A 27,433-nucleotide genomic window follows, 5' to 3' on the forward strand; every position below is an offset into this window, starting at 1 on the left:
CTTCTGATGTTGTTTCGGATAATGGAATCTAGTTTATTTCTAAATTCTGGAGAGCTTTTTGTTCTCGCCTTGGGGTACATTTGTTCTTTTCCTCAGCCTTCCATCCGCAGTCGAATGGCCAGAACGAACGCACCAACCAAAACTTTGGTTGTTTCATGTCTGAAAATCAGGAGGAATGGTCATCTTAATTACCTTTAGCAGAGTTTGCTATAAACAATCGCCATCAAGAATCAACTGGTAAGTCACCATTTTTTGGTGCATATGGTTTTCATCCTCGATTTTGCACTTTCAGTGAGGGGGAGCCTTCTGGGATCTCTGAGGAACAACGGTTTACGCCATCAATCTCTTCTGTATGGCAAAAGGTTCAAAGCAACTTGAAAAATATGGGAGGCAGATATAAACGTATGGCTGATAAAAAAAAAAAACGTTAGACAGATCTAGACCTAGGGGTGAATGACTATGTGTGGTTGTCAACTAAGAATATTAAGTTAAAGGTTCCTTCTTGGAAATTGGGCCCTAGGTTTATCGGTCCTTATAAAATAGTCGCCTTCATTAACCCCGTGGCATTTTGCCTAGAGCTACCTCAAACTTTGAAAATTCATAATGTTTTTCATAATCATTGCTCAATCACTGTCGATTGTAATTTGGAGTTTGAGGTGGCAAGAATTGTAGATTCTCGTTTCGTCCGTCATTCCCTTTAATATCTGGTGCATTGGAGGGATTATGGTCTGGAAGAAAGAATGCGGGTGCCAACTTCGAAAGTAATCGCCAGAAGGTTAATTCATTCTTTCCACATTTCTCACCCAGAGAAACCTGGTCCTGAGTGTCTAGTGGCTCCTCGTAGACTGGGGGGTACTGTCACGGGGATGTCACAACTAGTGTTGATCAAGAACCAAAGTACAGCACTCCAATATACCCTTTGTTATACATAAAAGAGGGCAGCATACACAGCCTTGAAAAATTATGATTGGCCTGCTGGTGACCTCTTAAAAACATTTGGAGCAAGGGCTTGCTGATATGACCATCTAAAACATTATGGGCAAGGGCCTGCTGCCGCTTTGGTGAGCTGACCCTGTAAAAGATTTCAGGTGCGGACCTGCTGGTGAACTGACCCTGTAAAAGATTTTAGGTGTGGGCCTGCAGTTGAGCTGACTCTGTAAAAGATTGTAGGTGAGGGCCTGTTGGTGAGATGACCCTATAAAAAATTATATGCAAGGGCCTGCTGGTGAGCTGACCCTCTAAAAGGTTGTAGGTGAGGGCCTGCAGGTGAGCTGACCCTCTAAAATATTATATGCGAGGGCCCTCAGGTGAGCTGACCCTTTAAAAAATTGTAGGTGAAGGCCTGCTGGTGATCTGACCCTGTGAAACGTCCTGGCTAGTGTTCACGTCCTGGCTCATTTTGGTACGGCACAGGTTGCAAACTACTATTATTTTGTCGTCCGCACATTCCTCAAAAAAGCGTCATACTGCGAAACACCTACCCTTTGGCAAGAGAGATTGCCGCAAGGGGGTGCTCCGTGGAACAGTTGCAGGCCTGTTTGGTGTGACCCGCCTTCTCCCTTTTGCCACCCCACTGCCTCTTCCAGCCTGTTGCGGTGCATCAGATCCCTCCCCCTCTGAACTGCTGTCCACGCTCGGCTTTCCACCTTCCCAGGTTGGGTCAGTGACTTCATCGTCCAGCACTTCTTCCACTTCCTCACTCTGCTCATCCTCCTGACTTGTTGACCTAACACTGCTTCAGTGATTGACAACTGTAAACTTGAGACAGTAATTGCCGTTGAGTTATTGCCTCACTAAGCAGTAATTGTCGTTCCCCACTGTCATCTTCTTGTGATTATGGAAGTTTGGGAATCAGGGCACAAGATCTGTCCCTGGTGGAAGACAGGGTGGTGCTTAACTGACTGGAAGCATTATCTGCTGCAATCCAACAGACCTCCTGGTCACACTGGTCTGACTTTAAGAGTGGTATCCTGTGCTGCCCTTCAAACTGGGACATGAGGCTAGGTATCGTGGACGATTGTTTTTCTTGTGCTCTAGGCACAGTTTCCCCGCGCCCAGGGCCACTGCCTCTGCGTTTACCATCAGCATCACAGCCACTGACCCATCCCTTACTGCTCGCCTTCTTCATATTAAATGTTACGGTATGTATGATTAAAAGTCTGTCACATGTATAGTAGAGTAGGATTTTGGAAGTGTATGCGCAATCAAATTTAAAAAGGTATTTGGGATATGGAAACGTCACACAGGAGATATCCCGCAGGTAATGTCAATGCTGTCACCAGCGGCTAATGAAAAATTACATGGAATGTCACAGATATTTGGGGTGAGCAAACGTTATACAGGAGAGGTACCACCAGTAATGTCACCGTCTGCAGCGTCTACACAAAAAAGTACACTGTATGTCACAGATACATTTTTGAAGCACACATGTTATACTGCAGATGTGACCCTGGTAATGTCATTGTCAGAAGCGACCACCATCTATTGACAAAGAACACTGTATGTCACAGATATTTTTCAGATGCGCATACTTTACACAGGAGATGTGATGCAGCTAATGTCACTGTCCGCAGCGGACACCATCTAAGGAAAAAGTACACTGGATGTCAGATATTTTTTGGATGCGCACACTTTACACTGCAGATGTGGCACTGGTTATATCACTGTCAGAAGCGGTCACAGTCTATTGAAAAAGTACACTGTATGTCACAGATATTTTTAGGATGCGCACACTTTACACTGGAGATGTGGCTCAGCTAAAGTCACTGTCCACAGCGGACACCGTCTACAGAAAAAGGACACTATATGTCACAGATATTTTTTGGATGCGCACACTTTACACAGGAGATGTGGCGCAGCTAATGGGGAGGGTGGCCCTGTATGTGAAAGAGAGCATAAAATATAATCTAATACAAGTTAGCGAGACCAATTTAGAGTCCGTTTGGGTTACGTTGCAGCTTGATAATCATAAGGTAACTCGTGTAGGTGTGATATATAGACCACCTGGCCAAGTCAAAGAATTAGATGATCTACTAGTTGAGGAAATAGCTAAAATGACATTGAAAGGGGAAGTTATCATTATGGGAGACTTTAATCTTCCTGATGTAAACTGGAAAACCAAAATAGCTAGTTCTGCCTGATTTAACCGTTCTGTCTGCCCATTAGTCTTTGGATGGAAAGCAGACGAAAAGGATAAAGAGATGTCACATCTTTGACAAAAAGCTCTCCAGAACCCAGAAACAAACTGAACGCCACTATCAGAGACAATATTTTCAGGGACACCATGCAGGTGTACCACATGTTCAATAAACAAGGATGCTAAAGTTTTTGCATCAGGGAGCTTACTTAAGCGAACAAAATGCACCATTTTGCTAAAACGGTCAACCACTACCCAAACTACTGACTTTCCCTCGGAGGGGGGCAGGTCAGAAATAAAATCCATGGAAATGTGTGACTGTGGCCTGCAGGGAATGGGTAGTGGTTGTAGTTCACCAGCGAGATGTGTCCGGCCTGTGATTCTGTCACACGTAAGGAAGGTAGAGAGGAAGTGCACCCCCTTGACTGCCACCCTCAACCCTGTCCCTGCCTACTTGCACCACCCGCCCTAGGTGACGGGGCGCAACTGGGCGACGGTCCCTGCCCTACGTAAGTGCAAAGTAGAGAGGATAGAGACAGAGATTAACCGGACAGCAAGGCAGAGAGCGGTACACGAAACGTAGGCAAACGGACAGACAAGGAAGTAGACAATACAAAGGTACCCAGTAATGGGAGAGGCAATGGCGGGTCAACTAGCCAAGGTCGATCCGGGTGGTCATGTCAATAGAAGGCAAGAGGCAGGAGACAAATCCGAGAACAAGCCAAGGTCAAATCCGAGAGATAGCGTCAGTAACAAGGGAGCAGGCAGAAGGGAGGTCAGAAAACGGTCAAGGTCAAATACAAGAAGCCAAGTAAGATAATAGTATATAATACACACAGCCCAAGAGACAAAATCACAGGGAACCTGTGGCCAGCAGGTTTCCTGTTTAAATAGTGGAGGAAAGGGATCATGTAACGTGGCCAGCGTCACATGACCCCTTCTCCCTGACAGCAGCCGAGCGTTGAGTGCCTAGCTTGGCACTCAGCCCCACCTGGTTCCTATGGTGATGGGGAACGCGTGTCCCCCGTCACCATGACGACGGAGACGCCAGGAGCTGGGAGGCGCAGCCGGACGCAGCGACTGTCCGAGCTGCCGTGAGATCGGGGACCGCCCGCAGCGCAGGGGGACAGAAGCCCACGCCTGCCTCTCATGAGAGCTACATGCTGCTTTACTACAAAATGCTGTGATTTTAGAGTGCACTTCTTGCCTTCTTACTTTATTTAGGTAAAACATGTTTACCTGCATTGTGAAACTGATGCATTTTGCATAAAACTTTGTGGTCTCACTCTGTCTGTAGGTTATATCAATATAATAACTTGATTTGAACATTTATTTTTCCAGGAACACTTGCATCCATCTGGTCTTTTTCTGAAAATGAAAATCCTTCTCCATTGCTCTTTGCCTGATGATGTCATCAGCATGGGTAAGTGGGCATATACATTGTAATTAATAGATCTACATTATGTATCTATCTATCACTGTGCAAGTTTAGAATCACTAAGAAAGTTTATTTTTTAATAAAAAAAATAGAAACCTATCCCCAAATTAAAAAAAATATTTAGAGTAATGCACATGAGTAAAAATGGGTGAAAATTAAACTGGAGAAAAGCATTTTTTGCATTAGTATTGATGGCATCACTGCATAAAATGCTACTCTTCAGTGTAATTTTCACCTTTTTAACTTCTTTAGTTACCTATCTGCAGCATTAGTCTCTTAATTTTCTGTGGGTGGTAAGCAGCGAGGCTTTGATGTTATTATTAACTATATTTTTCTTGCCGGCTGACTTTTCATGGGTGTTACCTGTATATAATATATACATGTCCTGTTGAACCCTGGTAAAGAATCATTATTTCATCTATGGTTTGTACACAATTAGAAGAATTCAGCCTAACATAAACCCCATCTGGATTCTTCATACTTGCCTCATCAGAGGTGTTGAATCTGTCTGAAAAGATATCAGGTGAAATTGATCAATGCAGACACTGTAAAGATGACCAAATTTGTTGAAATTAATTTTGTTCATGATTTGCTATATTTTTGAAAAAATTACATTTGTGTCTGAATCAATTCTAAACAAATCGATGTTGCTCCAATTTATCGGAAAATTAATATATATCACCCTTTATTCCCCTTTTAATAAAAAGATGTTATCTGTTTTTGTTCATTTATTATTAATTTTTGCTCTCTCTTTTTCACCTCTCCCCACTCCCTAAACTCTTGAACACAATGACAGCAATAGTAAATCATGTCTGAGTGAAACTGACATACTGTACATACGGTAACTATGTGTTAACAAACAGCATGTTTAAAAACACACTACGCCATCACAGTGTTATGTTTTTTCATATTACAAAGCTTCCAAATATTGTAACATAGTAACATAGTACATAAGGCCGAAAAAAGACATTTGTCCATCCAGTTCGGCCTGTCATCCTGCAAGTTGATCCAGAGGAAGGCAAAAAAAAACTGTGAGGTAGAAGCCAATTTTCCTCACTTTAGGGGAATAAAAATTCCTTCCCGACTCCAATCAGGCAATCAGAATGACTCCCTGGATCAACGACCCCTCTCTAGTAGCTATAGCCTGTAATATTATTACGCTCCAGAAATACATCCAGGCCCCTCTTAAATTCCTTTATTGTACTCACCATCACCACCTCCTCAGGCAGAGAATTCCATAGTCTCACTGCTCTTACCGTAAAGAATCCTCTTCTATGTTTATGTACAAACCTTCTTTCCTCCAGACGCAGAGGATGTCCCCTCGTCACAGTCACCGTCCTGGGAATGAATAGATGATGGGATAGATCTCTGTACTGACCCCTGATATATTTATACATATTAATTAGATCTCCTCTCAGTCGTCTTTTTTCTAAAGTGAATAACCCTAATTTTGATAATCTTTCGGGGTACTGTAGTTGCCCCATTCCAGTTATTACTTTAGTTGCCCTCCTCTGGACCCTCTCCAGCTCCGCTATGTCTGCTTTGTTCACTGGAGCCCAGAACTGCACACAGTACTCCATGTGTGATCTGACTAATGATTTGTAAAGTGGTAGGACTATGTTCTCATCACGGGCATCTATGCCCCTTTTAATGCAACCCATTATCTTATTTGCCTTGGCAGCAGCTGCCTGACACTGGTTTTTGCAGCTTAGTTTGCTGTTTATTAAAATTCCTAGATCTTTTTCCATGTCAGTGTTACCAAGTGTTTTACCATTTAATAAGTACGGGTGACTTGCATTATTCCTTCCCATGTGCATAACTTTACATTTGTCAGTGTTAAACCTCATCTGCCACTTCTCTGCCCAAGCCTCCAATCTATCCAGATCGCTCTGTAGTAGTATACTGTCCTCTTCAGTGTTAATTACTTTACACAGTTTAGTGTCATCTGCGAAAATTGATATTTTACTATGCAAGCCTTCTACAAGATCATTAATAAATATATTGAAGAGAATAGGACCCAATACTGACCCCTGAGGTACTCCACTAGTGACAGTGACCCAATCTGAGTATTTACCATTAATAACCACTCTCTGTTTTCTATCATTGAGCCAGTTACTTACCCACTTACAGACGTTTTCTCCCAGTCCGAGCATTCTCATTTTATATACTAACCTTTTATGTGGTACAGTGTCAAATGCTTTGGAGAAGTCCAGATACACGACATCCATTGATTCGCCGCTGTCAAGTCTAGAACTTACCTCCTCATAGAAACTGATTAAATTTGTTTGACATGACCGATCCCTCACAAAGCCATGCTGATATGGCGTTATTTGCTTATTTCCGTTAAGATGCTCTAACATAGCATCTCTCAGAAAACCTTCAAACAGTTTACCCACAACAGATGTTAAACTTACCGGCCTATAGTTTCCAGGCTCTGTTTCTGGACCCTTTTTGAATATTGGCACCACATTTGCCATGCACCAATCCTGTGGGACATTCCCTGTCAATATAGAATCTGCAAATATCAGAAATAAGGGTCTGGCTAAGACATTACTTAATTCCCTTAGGATACGGGGGTGTATGCCATCCGGTCCTGGCGATTTGTCTATTTTAATCTTTTTAAGTCGCTGATGTACTTCCTCCTGGGTCAGACAGGACACTTTTAATGGGGAATTTATTTCAACATTCGGCATGTCATCTGACAGTTTATTTTCCTCAGTGAATACATTGGAGAAAAAAATATTTAACAGCTTTGCTTTCTCCTCGTCGCTCTCTGCGACTCCCCCCTCATTACTCTTTAACGGGCCGACACCTTCAGATTTATACTTTTTAACATTTATGTAATTGAAGAACATTTTAGGGTTAGTTTTACTCTCTTTGGCAATTAATCTCTCGGTCTCTAGTTTGGCAGCTTTTATTTGTTTTTTACATGTTCTATTTTTTTCCTTATAGTTTTTCAGTGCTTCCGTGCTACCTTCCTGTTTTAGTGTTTTATATGCTTTCTTTTTGTCATTTATTGCTTTCTTTACAGTTCTGTTTATCCACATTGGTTTCTTTTTGTTCCTTAACCTTTTATTCCCATATGGTATGTACCTCTCACAATGAGATTTTAGGATGCTTTTAAAGATATCCCATTTTGTAGCTGTATTTTTATTTGTGAGGACTTTATCCCATTTAGTTAGGCCTATGGCCTCTCTTAGTTGGCTAAATTTAGCTTTTTTGAAGTTTGGTATTTTTGTTCCTCCCTGTAGAAACGCTCTTTTGAATGATAATTGGAAGGTTATTACTTTGTGGTCACTATTTCCCAGGTGTCCCCCAACCTGCACGTCTGTTGTTCTGTCAGGCCTATTGGTTAATACTAAGTCCAGTATGGCCGGGTCCTGAACCAGTTGGGAGAGGTAATTGTCTTTGGTTATTGCCAAGAACCTGTTTCCTTTATGAGATATACAAGTTTCAGTTTCCCAGTCTATATCTGGATAGTTGAAGTCCCCCATAATAACCACCTCATTATGATTTGCCGCCTCGTCTATCTCGTTTAGTAGTAGATTTTCTGTGGACTCTGGTATATTAGGTGGTTTATAGTAAACTCCTATTAGTAATTTATTATTGTTTTTAGCTCCATGTATCTCTACCCACAGTGACTCCACATGTTCATGTCCCTCATTTATATCTTCCCGGAGTGTGGGCTTTAGACAGGACTTTACATAAAGGCAGACCCCTCCCCCTCTCCGGTTTTGACGATCCTTTCTAAACAGGCTGTAACCCTGTACATTAACTGTCCGGTCATAGCTATCATCCAACCATGTCTCAGTTATTCCCACTATGTCATAGTCCTCCTCACACATCACCAATTCCAGTTCACCAGTTTTATTAGTCAGGCTTCTGGCATTAGTATACATACATTTGAGAGGTTTATGTATATTTTTTACTCTACACCTTTCCTTCTGAACTGTTCTAGTCCCTCCTTCCGTTCCTCCCCCAGTCTCACTACCTTGCCCCTGGTCTCTATCTGCACTATCTTCCCATCCTATAACATAATTACCCTCCCCCCCAGTCCCTAGTTTAAACACTCCTCCAACCTTCTAGTCATCTTCTTCCCCAACACAGCTGCCCCTTCCCCATTGAGGTGCAGCCCGTCCCTACGATAGAGCCTGTAGCCGATAGAGAAGTCGGCTCAGTTCTCCAGGAACCCAAACCACTCCTTCCTACACCAGTTCTTGAGCCACTTGTTAATTTCCCTAATCTCCCGCTGCCTCTCTTGTGTGGCCCGTGGTACAGGTAGTATTTCGGAAAATACTACCTTTGAGGTCCTTGCCCTCAGCTTTTGACCTAAATCCCTGAAATCATTTTTAAGGACTCTCCACCTACCCCTAACTTTGTCATTGGTTCCGATATGGACCATGACCGCTGGATCTTCTCCAGCCCCTCCCAGTAATCTGTCAACCCGATCCGCGATGTGTCGAACTCTAGCGCCAGCAAAACAGCACACTGTTCGGCGATCACGGTCTTTGTGACAGATTTCCCTATCTGTTCCCCTAATAATTGAGTCTTCCAATTGTCCCTGATTGGGGGCAGATGGGGTTTAAACACACATGGTGTTATGGGAAAAGGACAGTAGCTTGTTGCATCCAAAAATGATGCATCACAACAACACATAGCATGGCCATTTGAGTGAAGATGACACATTTGCGGAATGACAAGGCAATTTATACTTTTGCTTGCTGGCCAGAAGTCCAACACATGGCATGGGCTAGAAAATTACATTTGGGTGAAGGAGTGGAAGTGTGTCACAGTTCCAAAAAATGCATTATACAGCAGCAACTGCAACGCCAGCAACTTGGCCAGGTGAAAATTCAGCTTGCACACAAACTAAGTGCTGGTCAAGAATAGTTTTCTCATGGCCACACCTTCTGTTATGGATGTCTCACAATGGAGTGGAGGACAAGCAGATCCGACTTCCAGGTACTTTCAAACAATTAAACATTGTCATAGTCCTCACAAGAGTTGAGCGAACACCTGGATGTTCGGGTTCGAGAGGTTCGGCCGAACTTCCCGGAAATGTTCGGGTTCGGGATCCGAACCCGATCCGAACTTCGTCCCGAACCCCATTGAAGTCAATGGGGACCCGAACTTTTCGGCACTAAAACGGCTGTAAAACAGCCCAGGAAAGGGCTAGAGGGCTGCAAAAGGCAGCAACATGTAGGTAAATCCCCTGCAAACAAATGTGGATAGGGAAATGAATTAAAATAAAAATTAAATAAATAAAAATTAACCAAAATCAATTGGAGAGAGGTCCCATAGCAGAGAATCTGGCTTCCCGTCACCCACCACTGGAACAGTCCATTCTCAGATATTTAGGCCCCGGCACCCAGGCAGAGGAGAGAGGTCCCGTAACAGAGAATCTGGCTTCATGTCAGCAGAGAATCAGTCTTCATATCATAGCAGAGAATCAGGCTTCACGTCACCCACCACTGCAACAGTCCATTTTCATAAATTTAGGCCCAGCACCCAGGCAGAGGAGAGAGGTCCCGTAACAGACAATCTGGCTTCATGTCAGCAGAGAATTTGTCTGCATCTCATAGCAGAGAATGAGGCTTCACATCAGCCACCACTGCAACAGTCCATTGGCATATATTTAGGCCCAGCACCCAGGCAGAGGAGAGAGGTCCCGTAACAGACAATCTGGCTTCATGTCAGCAGAGAATCAGTCTTCATGTCATAGCAGAGAATCAGGCTTCAAGTCACCCACCACTGTAAGAGTCCATTTTCATAAATTTAGGCCCAGCACCCAGGCAGAGGAGAGAGGTCCCGTAACAGAGGATCTGGCTTTGTCAGCAGAGAATCAGTCTGCATGTCATAGCAGAGAATCAGGCTTCACGTCACCCACCACTGCAACAGTCCACTGTCATAAATTTAGGCCCAGCACCCAGGCAGAGGAGAGAGGTCCCGTAACAGACAATCTGGCTTCATGTCAGCAGAGAATTAGTCTGCATGTCATAGCAGAGAATGAGGCTTCACGTCAGCCACCACTGCAACAGTCCATTGGCATATATTTAGGCCCAGCACCCAGGCAGAGGAGAGAGGTCCCGTAACAGACAATCTGGCTTCATGTCAGCAGAGAATCAGTCTTCATGTCATAGCAGAGAATCAGGCTTCACGTCACCCACCACTGCAACAGTCCATTGTCATAAATTTAGGCCCAGCACCCAGGCAGAGGAGAGAGGTCCCGTAACAGACAATCTGGCTTCATGTCAGCAGAGAATTAGTCTGCATGTCATAGCAGAGAATGAGGCTTCACGTCAGCCACCACTGCAACAGTCCATTGGCATATATTTAGGCCCAGCACCCAGGCAGAGGAGAGAGGTCCCATAACAGACAATCTGGCTTCATGTCAGCAGAGAATCAGTCTGCATGTCATAGCAGAGAATCAGGCTTCACGTCACCCACCACTGTAAGAGTCCATTTTCATAAATTTAGGCCCAGCACCCAGGCAGAGGAGAGAGGTCCCGTAACAGACAATCTGGCTTCATGTCAGCAGAGAATTTGTCTGCATGTCATAGCAGAGAATGAGGCTTCACGTCAGCCACCACTGCAACAGTCCATTGGCATATATTTAGGCCCAGCACCCAGGCAGAGGAGAGAGGTCCCGTAACAGACAATCTGGCTTCATGTCAGCAGAGAATCAGTCTGCATGTCATAGCAGAGAATCAGGCTTCACGTCACCCACCACTGTAAGAGTCCATTTTCATAAATTTAGGCCCAGCACCCAGGCAGAGGAGAGAGGTCCCGTAACAGACAATCTGGCTTCATGTCAGCAGAGAATTAGTCTGCATGTCATAGCAGAGAATGAGGCTTCACGTCAGCCACCACTGCAACAGTCCATTGTCAGATATTTAGGCCCAGCACCCAGGCAGAGGAGAGAGGTCCCGTAACAGAGAATCTGTCTTCATGTCAGCAGAGAATTAGTCTGCATGTCATAGCAGAGAATCAGGCTTCACGTCACCCAACATTGGAACAGTCCTTTGGCATATATTTAGGCCCCGGCACCCAGGCAGAGGAGAGGTTCATTCAACTTTGGGTAGCCTCGCAATATAATGGTAAAATGAAAATAAAAATAGGATTGAATGAGGAAGTGCCCTGGAGTCCAATAATATATGGTTAAGGGGAGGTAGTTAATGTCTAATCTGGACAAGGGACGGACAGATCCTGTGGGATCTATGCCTGGTTCATTTTTATGAACGTCAGCTTGTCCACATTGGCTGTAGACAGGCGGCTGCGTTTGTCTGTAATGACACCCCCTGCCGTGCTGAATACACGTTCAGACAAAACGCTGGCCGCCGGGCAGGCCAGCACCTCCAAGGCATAAAAGGCTAGCTCTGGCCACGTGGACAATTTAGAGACCCAGAAGTTGAATGGGGCCGAACCATCAGTCAGTACGTGGAGGGGTGTGCACACGTACTGTTCCACCATGTTAGTGAAATGTTGCCTCCTGCTAACACGTTGCGTATCAGGTGTGGTGCAGTTAGCTGTGGCGTGTTGACAAAACTTTTCCACATCTCTGCCATGCTAACCCTGCCCTCAGAGGAGCTGGCCGTGACACAGCTGCCTTGGCGACCTCTTGCTCTTCCTCTGCCTTGGCCTTGGGCTTCCACTTGTTCCCCTGTGACATTTGGGAATGCTCTCAGTAGCGCGTCTACCAACGTGCGCTTGTACTCGCGCATCTTCCTATCACGCTCCAGTGCAGGAAGTAAGGTGGGCACATTGTCTTTGTAGCGTGGATCCAGCAGGGTGGCAACCCAGTAGTCCGCACAGGTTAAAATGTTGGCAACTCTGCTGTCGTTGCGCAGGCACTGCAGCATGTAGTCGCTCATGTGTGCCAGGCTGCCCAGGGGTAAGGACAAGCTGTCCTCTGTGGGAGGCGTATCGTCATTGTCCTGCCTTTCCCCCCAACCACGCACCAGTGATGGACCCGAGCTGCGTTGGGTGCCACCCCGCTGTGACCATGCTTCATCCTCATCCTCCTCCACCTCCTCCTCATCCTCGTCCTCCTCGTCCTAAAGTAGTGGGCCCTGGCTGGCCACATTTGTACCTGGCCTCTGCTGTTGCCAAAAACCTCCCTCTGAGTCACTTCGAAGAGACTGGCCTGAAAGTGCTAAAAATGACCCCTCTTCCTCCTCCTCCTCCTCCTCCTGGGCCACCTCCTCTTCCATCATCGCCCTAACTGTTTTCTCAAGGAGACATAGAAGTGGTATTGTAACGCTGATAACGGCGTCATCGCCACTGGCCATGTTGGTGGAGTACTCGAAACAGCGCAACAGGGCACACAGGTCTCGCATGGAGGCCCAGTCATTGGTGGTGAAGTGGTGCTGTTCTGTAGTGCGACTGACCCGTGCGTGCTGCAGCTGAAACTCCACTATGGTCTGCTGCTGCTCGCACAGTCTGTCCAGCATGTGCAAGGTGGAGTTCCACCTGGTGGGCACGTCGCATATGAGGCGGTGAGCGGGAAGGCCGAAGTTACGCTGTAGCGCAGACAGGCGAGCAGCAGCAGGATGTGAACGCCGGAAGCGCAAACAGACGGCCCGCACTTTATGCAGCAGCTCTGACATGTCGGGGTAGTTGTGAATGAACTTCTGCACCACCAAATTCAGCACATGCGCCAAGCAAGGGATGTGCGTCAAATTGGCTAGTCCCAGAGCTGCAACGAGATTTCGCCCATTATCACACACCACCAGGCCGGGCTTGAGGCTCACCGGCAGCAACCACTCGTCGCTCTGTTGTACTATACCACGCCACAACTCCTGTGCGGTGTGGGGCCTGTCCCCCAAACATATGAGTTTCAGAATGGCCTGCTGACGTTTACCCCGGGCTGTGCTGAAGTTGGTGGTGAAGGTGTGTGGCTGACTGGATGAGCAGGTGGAAGAAGAGGAGGAGGAAGCCGAGAAGGAGGAGGTGGCAACAGGAGGCAAAGAATGTTGCCCTGCGATCCTTGGCGGCGGAAGGACGTGCGCCAAACAGCTCTCCGCTTGGGGCCCAGCTGCCACTACATTTACCCAGTATGCAGTTAGGGAGATATAGCGTCCCTGGCCATGCTTACTGGTCCACGTATCTGTGGTTAGGTGGACCTTGCTACAGATGGCGTTGCGCAGTGCACACTTGATTTTATCGGATACTTGGTTGTGCAGGGAAGGCACGGCTCTCTTGGAGAAGTAGTGGCGGCTGGGAACAACATACTGTGGGACAGCAAGCGACATGAGCTGTTTGAAGCTGTCTGTGTCCACCAGCCTAAATGACAGCATTTCATAAGCCAGTAGTTTAGAAATGCTGGCATTCAGGGCCAGGGATCGAGGGTGGCTAGGTGGGAATTTACGCTTTCTCTCAAATGTTTGTGAGATGGAGAGCTGAACGCTGGCGTGTGACATGGTTGAGACGCTTGGTGACGGAGGTGGTGGTGGTGTTGGTGGTACATCCCCTGTTTGCTGGGCGGCAGGTGCCAACGTTCCTCCAGAGGCGGAGGAAGAGGCCGAGGCGGCAGCAGCAGAAGAGGCCGAGGCGGCAGCAGCAGAAGAGGTAGCAGGGGGAGCCTGAGTGACTTCCTTGGTTTTAAGGTGTTTACTCCACTGCAGTTCATGCTTTGCATGCAGGTGCCTGGTCATGCAGGTTGTGCTCAGGTTCAGAACGTTAATGCCTCGCTTCAGGCTCTGATGGCACAGCGTGCAAACCACTCGGGTCTTGTCATCAGCACATTGTTTGAAGTGCCATGCCAGGGAACTCCTTGAAGCTGCCTTTGGGGTGCTCGGTCCCAGATGGCGGCGGTCAGTAGCAGGCGGAGTCTCTTGGCGGCGGGTGTTCTGCTTTTGCCCACTGCTCCCTCTTTTGCTACGCTGTTGGCTCGGTCTCACCACTGCCTCTTCCTCCGAACTGTGAAAGTCAGTGGCACGACCTTCATTCCATGTGGGGTCTAGGACCTCATCGTCCCCTGCATCGTCTTCCACCCAGTCTTGATCCCTGACCTCCTGTTCAGTCTGCACACTGCAGAAAGACGCAGTAGTTGGCACCTGTGTTTCGTCATCATTAGAGACATGCTGAGGTGGTATTCCCATGTCCTCATCATCAGGAAACATAAGTGGTTGTGCGTCAGTGCATTCTATGTCTTTCACCGCTGGGGAAGGGCTAGGTGGATGCCCTTGGGAAACCCTGCCAGCGGAGTCTTCAAACAGCATAAGAGACTGCTGCATAACTTGAGGCTGAGACAGTTTCCCTGGTATGCATGGGGGTGATGTGACAGACTGATGGGGTTGGTTTTCAGGCGCCATCTGTGCGCTTTCTGCAGAAGACTGGGTGGGAGATAATGTGAACGTGCTGGATCCACTGTCGGCCACCCAATTGACTAATGCCTGTACCTGCTCAGGCCTTACCATCCTTAGAACGGCATTGGGCCCCACCATATATCGCTGTAAATTCTGGCGGCTACTGGGACCTGAGGTAGTTGGTACACTAGGATGTGTGGATGTGGCAGAACGGCCACGTCCTCTCCCAGCACCAGAGGGTCCACTAACACCACCACGACCATGTCCACGTCCGCATCCCTTACTAGATGTTTTCCTCATTGTTATGGTTCACCACAACAACAAAAATATTATTTGGCCCAATGTATTGTATTCAAATTCAGCTGAATATAAATTTGAGGCCTAGTATTTAGGCGCTGGGTGACCGGTATGGATTTACTAACAGAATTAGACTTGGAAATGCACAGTAGCGTGTGTGTGAAGTTATTCTGAATGACCCTATGTGCACCTTGAATATTATATACCCTTTTAGGGATAGATTTCAAATAGCTCTGATATAGCAGAAACCACTAAATTATGAAATTGCGAAATTGGGAATTGTATTTCAACCCTGAACAAAAAATGTGCTTTGACGGACACTAAATAACTTGCCCATCCACAACAGGACAGCGGTAACGACAGATTTAGCGGGATATAAATTTGAGGCCTACTATTTAGGCGCTGGGTGACCTGTATGGATTTAGTGACAGAATTAGACTTGGAAATGCACAGTAGCGTGTGTGTGAAGTTATTCTGAATGACCCTATGTGCACCTTGAATATTATATACCCTTTTAGGGATAAATTTCAAATAGCTCTGATATAGCAGAAACCACTAAATTATGAAATTGCTAAATTGGGAATTGTATTTCAACCCAGAACAAAAAATGTGCTTTGACGGACACTAAATAACTTGCCCATCCACAACAGGACAGCGGTAACGACAGATTTGGCGGGATATAAATTTGAGGCCTACTATTTAGGCGCTGGGTGACCGGTATGGATTTAGTGACAGAATTAGACTTGGAAATGCACAGTAGCGTGTGTGTGAAGTTATTCTGAATGACCCTATGTGCACCTTGAATATTATATACCCTTTTAGGGATAGATTTCAAATAGCTCTGATATAGCAGAAACCACTAAATTATGAAATTGCTAAATTGGGAATTGTATTTCAACCCTGAACAAAAAATGTGCTTTGACGGACACTAAATAACTTGCCCAGCCACAACAGTACAGCGGTAACGACAGATTTAGCGGGATATAAATTTGAGGCCTAGTATTTAGGCGCTGGGTGACCGGTATGGATTTAGTGACAGAATTAGACTGGGATATGGCCAAAAAATAACCACACTATTGCTGGTTAAATGCACTTGGTGTGACAGCTTGACCAACCACACTACTGAGGGTTAAATGCACTTGGTGACGGGCGCAGCTTGCCCCTGATGTAGTATATATATGGCCAAAAAATGAACAGACTATTGCTGGTTAAATGCACTTGGTGTGACAGCTTCACCCTGATGTAGGCTTTAGCCAAAAAACAACCACACCATTGAGGGTTAAATGCACTTGGTGACAGGCGCAGCTTGCCCCTGATGTAGTATATGGCCAAAAAATGAACAGACTATTGCTGGTTAAATGCACTTGGTGACCGGCGCAGCTTGCCCCTGATTTAGTATATGGCCAAAAAATGAACAGACTATTGCTGGTTAAATGCACTTGGTGTGACAGCTTCACCCTGATGTAGGCTTTAGCCAAAAAACAACCACACCATTGAGGGTTAAATGCACTTGGTGACAGGCGCAGCTTGCCCCTGATGTAGTATATGGCCAAAAAATGAACAGACTATTGCTGGTTAAATGCACTTGGTGTGACAGCTTGACCAACCACACTACTGAGGGTTAAATGCACTTGGTGACGGGCGCAGCTTGCCCCTGATGTAGTATATGGCCAAAAAATGAACAGACTATTGCTGGTTAAATGCAATTGGTGACGGGCGCAGCTTGCCCCTGATTTAGTATATGGCCAAAAAATGAACAGACTATTGCTGGTTAAATGCACTTGGTGTGATAGCTTGACCAACCACACTACTGAGGGTTAAATGCACTTGGTGACGGGCGCAGCTTGCCCCTGATGTAGTATATGGCCAAAAAATAAACAGACTATTGCTGGTTAAATGCACTTGGTGTGACAGCTTCACCCTGATGTAGGCTTTAGCCAAAAAACAACCACACCATTGAGGGTTAAATGCACTTGGTCGCAGCACCGCACAAGACACAAAATGGCCGCCGATCACCCCAGAAAAAAGTGACTGACAAACGGTCTGGGCAGCCTAAAAACAGTGAGCAATTGAGTATCAGCAGCTCAATGATCCACAGCTGCAGATCGATCGATTAATCAAGTCCTTTGGAGGAGTTAATCTGCCTAATCTCGCCCTACTGTCGCAGCCGCAACCTCTCCCTACGCTAATCAGAGCAGAGTGACGGGCGGCGCTATGTGACTCCAGCTTAAATAGAGGCTGGGTCACATGGTGCTCTGGCCAATCACAGCCATGCCAATAGTAGGCATGGCTGTGACGGCCTCTTGGGGCAAGTAGTATGACGCTTGTTGATTGGCTGCTTTGCAGCCTTTCAAAAAGCGCCAAGAAAGCGTCACAAAAGCGCCAAGAAAGCGACGAACACCGAACCCGAACCCGGACTTTTATGAAAATGTTCGGGTCCGTGTCACGGACACCCCAAAATTCGGTACGAACCCGAACTATACAGTTCGAGTTCGCTCATCCCTAGTCCTCACCCTCCATGCAACTTTTTTTATCAGACTGTAATATGCCATTGTGGGCTCCTTGGGCCCCCACCTTATTTCCTGCTCTGTATTTGCTACCAATGGTGTAATGGTGTAGTTGCTACCATTGTCCCTACTGTCAACACTGTAGCTACAAATGCCACTACTACTACTGTCTGAGTGGCTGGTGCTGTTACTACCCAGATTCTTACTGTAGGAGGTCTTTAGTTTTGCACTCTTCCATTTACCAGACATGTTATTATGAGGCCTATGAAAAGTCATGGGTTTGGTACACATAGATTATTAAACGGTACTAGCAAAATTACAAATGTTTTTCTGTAATTTAAAGACAGAGGTGCAATTAAATGTCCTGAATCCTTTCCCTTCCCCAAATACACTGCTCACTTGTATTGACAATTTACAATGGTAATGATACAATTTTTGCAATGAAATTAGACTATTCTCTCTGAGGCAGTAATACCAAAAATCACTGAAAAAAGGTGCACCACAATAATATGCGACTGACCATACTGGCTAGACCAGGCAGGCTCAAGCTGCGGCCCTCCAGCTGTTGCAAAACCACAACTCCCAGCCTGCCCAATCAGCCTACAGCTATCAGCCTACAGCAGGGCATTGTGGGAGTTGTAGTTTTACAATAGCTGGAGGGCCGCAGGTTGAGCATGCCTGGGCTAGACCCTAACGCTGATATTAAAAGCTGAGACTTTAGCCAATATATTCCAGTCAGGAACATATTGGAGCCTTGCACACCCCGTCAAGGTATCTCAGTGTGGCATGGGTCCTACCACTAAACTACCTATCGTGTGCGAACATAGTCTGATAGGTGTTAAGGGCCGACTCACAGCCAAGCTCCTACATATGGCCATAGTAAGATCACTAATACAGTGGGAGTGAGGAGGAGGCGGCGAGCCCCACCTATAACAGGCCATGTGACACAGGCTACCAGGTGCACCAGAATGTTACCAATGACAAGCATTAGCATATTCAATACATGTAAAGAAAAACATCACTGAATAAAATGACCTAAATGGGAGGAAATGCTCAACCCCAAACACTGTAGCTTGATTATAATCGGGGGAGCAATTCCTCTGCAAGTGATCCATTGTTAGCAGCAATCCCCAGCAAAAATGCATACAATAGAGAATGCTGGCAGTGGACCACATGCACCACAAAAACATCCTACACAAGATGAAATAATGTGTGGATGAAAATATAAGAATACATAAATCACTGAAAAAGTGCACCACAGTAATATGCGACTGACCCAACTGGCTAGACCCTCACGCTGATGTCTTGAATGCGCTAATGCTTGTCATTGGTAACATTCTGGTGCACCTGGTAGCCTGTGTCACATGGCCTGTTATAAGTGGGACTCGCAGCCTCCTCCTCCCTCCCACTGTATTAGTGATCTTACTATGGAGGCATGTAGGAGCTTGGATGTGAGTCCACACGGCAGGTAGTTTAGTGGTAGGACCCACACCACACTGATTTACCTTGACGGGGTGCGCAGAGCTTCGATATGTCCCTGACTGGAATATATTGGCTAAAGTCTCACCTTTTAACATCAGCGTGAGGGTCTAGCCAGTATGGTCGCATATTATTGTGGTGCACCTTTTTTCAGTGATTTATGTATTCTTATATTTTCACCCACACATTATTTCATCTTGTGTAGGATGTTTTTGTGGTGCATGTGGTCCGCTGCCGGCATCCTCCATTGTATGCATTTTTGCTGGGGATTTCCGTTAGCAACGGATCACTTGCGGAGGATTTGCTCCCCCGATTATAAACATGCTACAGTGTTTGGGGTTGAGCATTTCCTCACATTTAGGCCACTTTATTCAATGATTTTCGCAGTAATACCAACCCTTCATTGAAACGTGTAATGCAAATACAATTTTATTGCAGCGATGCCAGACATCTTTTGAACTAGATGCTGTTATGGATGTGAAATGCGGATGCTTCTGCTGTCCCCTTTCTACCCCTCACCTTGCAACAATATACATGCTCAGTAATACGGCTATGGTAATGGTGTTATTATTGCCATATGATTATCATTATTTTTATTGCAGTAAAATTATTGAATGTTTTTTTTTTAAAAAGAACATGCATTCACTAAAACGGTGTGCCTGCATTATTATTTTTTTGTGATGCCAGACTAGACACTAGACACTGTGATGCAGTTGCCTTCAGTAACATGGGCATACATTGTGTTACTGATGTGAAATGCATTTTCTTCCATATCAAATTCACCCCTTACAATTCAGCAATCTATGTGTTTAGTAACAGCTACGATAATGGCGTTATAATTGCTGAATTATTTTTATTGCAGTAAAATTATTGAGCACTTTTAAAAGAACAACGCATGTTCACCAAAACTCAGGTGTCTCTGCAATTTTTCTTTGCAGTGATGCCAGATGTCTTTCGAACTAGATGCTGTGATGCAGTTGCCTTCAGTAGCTTGGTTATAAATACAGTATGGATGTGAAATGTGTTTGCTGCTGTATCCAATCCACTTTTTGGCCTGTGTACTAGTTAGACCTGGGGTCTATACCACTATTGAGCAGCATGGCTTTGGATAAAAACATCTGTGGAGTTTGATTGGAGGTAGGGAGAAGCAGAGAGGGTTACCTAGTCATCAAGGTGAATCTCTGAAGTTGGGTGGGGGGGAGGGGGTTGTGACTGTTGGGGTAATATAGGCCTGGAGTAAACCAAAGACGTTTGAGTGGTCCTGAGCTCAGACTTGGAGATGACTATTGATAAATACTTTATATATTGATAAATACTGTCAGCACTGTGATTTTTGCCAGTTCTGAGAGTACTAGGAATTAGTTACAGCAAAAGTTTGGTTGACTGGAGGTCTGAGGTCAAGCCTTTTTTGTTATGAAGTATACCATAACTGAGCAGACTTGGTACATAATTAAAGGTAGAGAGAGTAACCCCTTGTGAGTAAAGGCCTAGGTCAGAGTGAACATCACTTACTTTTGTTGACTGTATAGTGTGAAGGTATTAGTGACTCATGTATTAGAGCTTCAGGAAAAATTGAGTATGTACACCTTTGGGGGAATTTTTTTATTGCATTGTACTTATTTTGAGCTAAAAATCATTTTTCATTGGTCTTTATTAAAAATATATTTTTTTGTACATAGCTGAGATGCTGTAGTAGCAGCTTGTTGATTTTCTGTCTTTTCCATCATTTGGGGAGCTGACAGGCTCCTTATCTTTGCTCTTTGACATGAAGTCTTTATAGCTCAGTTCCTATCTTACTGATAAGAATAAGACTTAAATACAGTCAGGTACATAAATATTGGGACATCAACAAAATTCTTACATTTTTGGCTCTATACACCACCAAAATGGATTTGAAATTAAATTAACAAGATATGTTTTAACTGCAGACTGTCTGCTTTAATTTGAGGGTATTTACATCCAAATCAGGTGAAAGGTATAAGAATTACAGTTTGCATATGTGCCTCCCACTTGTTAAGGGACCAAAAGTAATGGGACTTATCAACTGTTCCATGACCAGGTGTGCGTTATTCCCTCATTATCCCAATTACATCAAGCAGATAACAGAGTTAATTTAAAGTGTGCTATTTGCATTTGGAATCTGTTGCTGTCAACTCTCAAGATGAGATCCAAAGACCTGCCACTATCAGTGAAGCAAGCCATCATTAGGCAAAAAAGAAGGAACACACCGGTGAGCTCAGCAACACCAAAAGACCCGGAAGACCACGGAAAACAACTGTGGTGGATGACCGAAGAATTAATTCCCTGGTGAAGAAAACACCCTTCACAACAGTTGGCCAGATCAAGAACACTCTCCAGGAGGTAGGTGTATGTGTGTCAAAGTCAACAATCAAGAGAAGACTTCACAAGATGTGAACCATTGGTGAGCCTCAAAAACAGGAAGGCCAGATTAGACTTTGCCAAACGACATCGAAAAAAGTCTTCAAAGTTCTGGGACAACATCCCATGGACAGATGAGACCAAGATCAACTTGTACCAGAGTGATAGGAAGAGAAGAGTATGGGTAAGCAAAGGAACTGCTCATGATCCTAAGCATTCACCTCATCAGTGAAGCATGGTGGTGGTAGTGTCATGGCGTGGGTATGTATGGCTGCCAATGGAACTGGTTCTCATAGAAACATAGAATGTGTCGGCAGATGAGAACCATTTGGCCCATCTAGTCTGCCCAAAATACTGAATACTATGAATAACCCATGGCCGTATCTTATATAGTGATGTCCCGAACTATTCGCCGGCGAACATAGCTTGTTCGCGTTCGCCGCGGCAGGCGAACATATGCGATGTTCGGTCCGCCCCTATACATCATCATTGAGTAAATTTTGACCCTGTACCTCACAGTCAGCAGACACATTCCAGCCAATCAGCAGCAGACCCTCCTTCCCAGACCTTCCCACCACCTGGACAGCATCCATTTTAGATTCATTCAGAAGCTGCATTCTCAGTGAGAGGAGGGACAGTGCTGCTGATGCTGATCAAATAGGGAAAGCGTTTAGCTAGGGCAGTGTTCTGTGTCCACAGACTCATCTGCTGTAAGGACAGCGTCCTGACAGCACCTCAAAAATCCCTTTTCAGGGCTAGTACATCAGTGTACTATTTATTTATATATATATATATATATACATATATATTGCAGTTGCCTGGCTGCCCGTGTGTGAGAGGCTGCAGGCTCATTCACAGACAGTACTGTGTGCACATCATTCATACAGGGTGTCACAGACAATACCTTGCAGATAAAAAAATATATATTTAATATTTTTCTGTGATATAATCCCAGTTGCAAGCCAGTGTGTGTCTGGCCCCAGACTGTACTGTGGCCACTGGCTAGGCCTCCACTCATACTGTTACAGGGTGTCACTCACTCGCAAATACCTTGCAGATAAAAAATAATTATATTTAATATTTTTCTGTGATATAATCCCAGTTGCAAGCCAGTGTGTGTCTGGCTCCAGACTGTACTGTGGCCACTGGCTAGGCCTCCACTCATACCGTTACAGGGTGTCACTCACTCACAAATACCTTGCAGATAAAAAATAATTATATTTAATATTTTTCTGTGATATAATCCCAGTTGCAAGCCAGTGTGTCTGGCCCCAGACTGTACTGTGGCCACTGGCTAGGCCTCCACTCATACCGTCACAGGGTGTGAGTAACAAATACCTTGCAGATAAAAAAAATTATATTTAATATTTTTCTGTGATATAATCCCAGTTGCAAGCCAGTGTGTGTTAGGCCCACACAAACTGTACTGTGGCGACTGGCTAGGAATCCACTCATACCATTACAGGGTGTCACTCACTCACAAATACCTTGCAGATAAAAAATAATTATATTTAATATTTTTCTGTGATATAATCCCAGTTGCAAGCCAGTGTGTGTCTGGCCCCAGACTGTACTTTGGCCACTGGCTAGGCCTCCACTCATACCGTTGCAGCGTGTCACTCACAATTACCTTGCAGATAAAAAAAATTATATTTAATATTTTTCTGTGATATAATCCCAGTTGCATGCCAGTGTGTGTCAGGCCCACACAGACTGTACTGTGCCCACTGCCCACCACTTATATAGGGTGGCACAGTACCTTGTACACATAGTAGCACTTATCTAAAAAAAAAAATGACAGGCAGAGGCAGGCCACCCCGCAGGGGCCGTCGTGGTTGTGGTGCTGTGATTTCCATTGGCCCTGGAATAATACCTAGTGTTCAGAGGCCATGTACCCTGAACCCAAAAAATTCTGAGGAAATAGTTGACTGTCTTACACAGGACATCCAATCTTCAACAGCTTCCGCTAAGAACCTTGACGCACCATCCTCCTCCAGCTCACCTTTGGTCACCTGCTCTCAAGTTACCACTTTCCCACCCACCGCCACCACCACTACTACCACCACAGCCACCACAGCTACTTAACTTGATCCCTCTGAGGAGTTATTTACAGATCAGTTGGATGAAATTAGTGATGCGCAACCATTATTGCCAGAGGATGTAGATAACAGGGATATGTCTCAGTCAGCCAGCATTACACACATGGACGTACAGTGTAATGATGATGATGATGTTGTACCCACTGCTGCTTCCTTTGCTGAGGTGTCAGATACAAGTGAAGCGGTTGATGATGATGATGTGTCCGTGGATGCCACGTGGGTGCCTGCTCGAAGAGAAGAAGAAGAGGGGGAAGTTCAGAAGGGGAGACAGAGAGAAGGAGGAGACTAGTTGGAAGCAGGGGGAGGTCGTCACAAGGAGCTAGTGGCACAGTCAGACAGCATGTATCGGCACCCGGGGTCAGCCAGACAGCACGCCAATCAACGCATGCTGTTACCACCAACAGAATGCCTTCATTGCAAAGCTCAGCAGTGTGGCATTTTTTTTGTGTGCCTGCCTCTGATAACAACAATGCCATTTGCAAGCTGTGCCAAAAGAAAATGAGCCGTGGGAAGTCCAACACCCACCTCGGTACAACTGCTTTGCGAAGGCACATGATCTCACATCACAAACGCCAATGGGATCAACACATGAGTACAAGCAGCACACAAACTCAAAGCCACCATCCTCCTCCTGGTCCAGCATCTTCAGCCACGTCAACCACTGCTGTCCTCCTTGCCCCCTCTCAACCACCCGCCACTCCGCCTCTCACCTTTAGCAGTTCCATCTCATCTGCCCACAGTCAGGTGTCTGTAAAGGAAATGTCACAGAGTCACCCCCTTGCCCGGCATCTGACAGCTGGCTTGACGGACCTCTTAGCCCGCCAGCTTTTACCATACCAGCTGGTGGAGTCTGAGGCCTTCAAAAAATTTGTCGCTATTGGGACACCACAGTGAAAGGTACCCGGACAAATTTTTTTTTCAAAAAAGGAAATCCCAAACCTCTACTCAGTGATTGAAAAGGAAGTCATGGCATCTCTGGCATACAGTGTTGGGGCAAGGGTCCATTTGACCACTGATACCTGGTCTGCAAAGCACGGTCAGGGCAGGTATATCACATGGAATGCGTGGCTCTGCAGCGGAGTTTGTGACACCGCCACGACTTGCAGGCAGGCCTACTGCCACCTCCTCTACTCCTCCTACTCCATCCTCTTCCATAACCTCCTCGGCTGAGTCCTCTTCTGCAGCGGCGTCTGGCTGCACATCAACTGAATCCCCCCAGCTCCCCACGGGCTATTCCACATCCCGGATACGACAGTGTCACGCTGTCTTGGGGTTGACTTGCCTGAAAGCAGAGAGCCACACCGGACCAGCACTCCTGTCCGCCCTGAACACACAGGTGAATCAGTGGCTAACCCCGCACCAACTGGAGATCGGCAAAGTGGTGTGTGACAATGGAAGCAATTTGTTGGCGGCATTGAATTTGGGCAAGTTGTCACATGTGCCATGCATGGCACATGTATTGAATCTCATCATACAACACTTTGTGTCTAAGTACCCAGGCTTACAGGACGTCCTCAAGCAGGCCAGGAAGGTGTGTGGCCATTTCAGGCGTTCCTACACGGCCATGGCGCACTTTTCAGACATTCAGCGCCTAAACAACATGCCAATGAGGCGCTTGATTTTAATGTTCGACCGCCTGCTCCAACAAGAAAAAGCCATCGAGTATTTGTATGACCGGGGTGCTAGGACAGCCTCTGCGGAGCTGAGAATTTTTTTGCCAAGTTACTGGACGCTCATGCGCAATGCATGTAGGCTCATGCGTCCTTTTGAGGAGGTGACAAACATAGTCAGTCGCACCAAAGGCACCATCAACGACCTCATCCCATTTGTTTTCTTCCTGGAGCGTGCCCTGTGAACAGTGCTGGATCAGGCTGTAGATGAGCGTGAAGAGGAAGAGTTGTGGTCACCATCACCACCACACGGCCATGGCGCACCAGAAGCAGCCTTGTCATCATCGCTTGCCGGACCTGTGGCAACGCTGCAAGAGGAGTATGAGGAAGAGTCAGAGGAGGAATGTGGCTTTGAGGAGGACGAAGACCAACCACAGCAGGCATCCCACGGTGCTCGTTGTTGTCACCTATCTGGCACCTGTGGTGTTGTACGTGGCTGGGGGGAAGAACAGATCGTCAATGACATCAGTGAGGAGGAGGAACGGGAAATGAGTAGCTCGGCATCCAACCTTGTGCAAATGGGGTCTTTCATGCTGTCATGTCTGTTGAGGGACCCTCGTATAAAAAGGATAAAGGAGAACGACCTATACTGGGTGGCCACGCTACTAGACCCCCGGTATAGGCAGAAAGTGGCGGAAATGTTACCAAATTACCGGAAGTCAGAAAGGATGCAGCAGTTCAAAACCAAATAAAAAAATATGCTTTACACAGCTTATAAGGGGGATGTCACAGCACAACGGGAATCTAACAGGGGAAGAGGTGAAAGTAATCCTCCTCCTACCACGACCACGGCGGCAAGGACAGGACACTTTACAGATGTGTTGTTGATGGAGGACATGCAGAGCTTTTTCAGTCCTACACATCGCCACAGCCCTTCGGGATCCAGTCTTAGAGAACGACTCGACCGACAGGTAGCAGACTACCTCGCCTTAACTGCAGATATCGACACTCTGAGGAGCGATGAACCCCTTGACTACTGGGTGTGCAGGCTTGACCTGTGGCCTGAGCTATCCCAGTTTGTGATAGAACTTCTGGCCTGCCCCGCTTCAAGTGTCCTGTCAGAAAGAACCTTCAGTGCAGCAGGAGGCATTGTCACTGACAAAAGAAGTCGCCTCGGTCAAAAAAGTGTTGATTACCTCACCTTCATTAAGATGAATGAGGTATGGATCCCGAAGGGACTGACAGTGGGGGATACATTTGACTAACAAAAGGCCTGATGACATGCCTTGGCCGCAAAATGGTCCCCACGCTGCTGTATTTAATGTCTGCATACCGGATGACTTTCGTGAATTCTCCGTCACCAACTAGGGTTCAAGCCGCAATATTTTAGTTACCTTTCTGCCTGGAAAACATTAATTTTTCCAGCCAATGCTGCAGCAGTGGCTGCAGCAACACCTAATTTTTCAGGCATGTGTACATGCCTAATTTTTCTGGCCTCTGGTGCTGCACTGTGGCTGCAAAAAAAAAAAGGCACATACAAGTGTCAATTCCCCTTCGTGATCATTACCTTGTTGTGGTGAAAGGGGCTTGCGTATCACAATGAAGCGATCATCACCTTTGAGTGTGTTGGCAATGTTGCCACACCCCAGATGATAAGACAGTTGCTTCATTATGATCAGACTAAAAGCGATCGGCTGGATAATTTTTCATAGAAAAAAACTAATATTTTTTTTTTTACATAAAATAAAAAAATCATAATAAAGTCTCTTAATAGTTTATTAGAAAAAAAGCAGACAATTTAAAAAATCCCCATCAATTCCAATAAAAAGCAATTACAAAGCTCAGAACTAAATTATTGCAGAATGTCGTAATGGTTCGTTAATTCGACAATGATTAATCAATTCGACACACGTCCCCGGATAGGGGACGTAACAGGGATTAAACTGATAGGAATAGTACTAGTTTAGACACCAGTCATATAGGGTGTCACAGCACATTGCTCCGTGCACGCGCAGTGCCCCAACTTGGGAGTAAGAGGACCAACCAAGCTGCTTTTTCCATCTCCCGGTTCCTAAAATCAATTCAGTTTGGTGTATCAGAGTTTGGTCTGTCACTGTGCAGGCAGTCGAAGGTACCCGGACTTTTTTTTTCACAAAAGGCAATCCCTGATATGGGACGTAA

At 45.7% G+C, this 27,433-nt stretch overlaps 1 protein-coding gene across 1 annotated transcript in view; it reads left to right on the plus strand.

The window, feature by feature from the left end:
* The window catches only part of TEX11 (testis expressed 11), a 1,226,647-nt gene that overhangs the window by 541,002 nt on the left and 658,212 nt on the right, over positions 1-27,433 (plus strand). The window contains exon 10 of the mRNA XM_044268992.1: positions 4,478-4,559. Within this exon, the coding sequence (XP_044124927.1) occupies positions 4,478-4,559 (82 nt within the window). The remainder of the gene's footprint in view (positions 1-4,477; positions 4,560-27,433) is intronic.

This window comes from Bufo gargarizans, chromosome 9, assembly GCF_014858855.1.
Source record: "Bufo gargarizans isolate SCDJY-AF-19 chromosome 9, ASM1485885v1, whole genome shotgun sequence".
Classification (NCBI taxonomy): domain Eukaryota; kingdom Metazoa; phylum Chordata; class Amphibia; order Anura; family Bufonidae; genus Bufo; species Bufo gargarizans.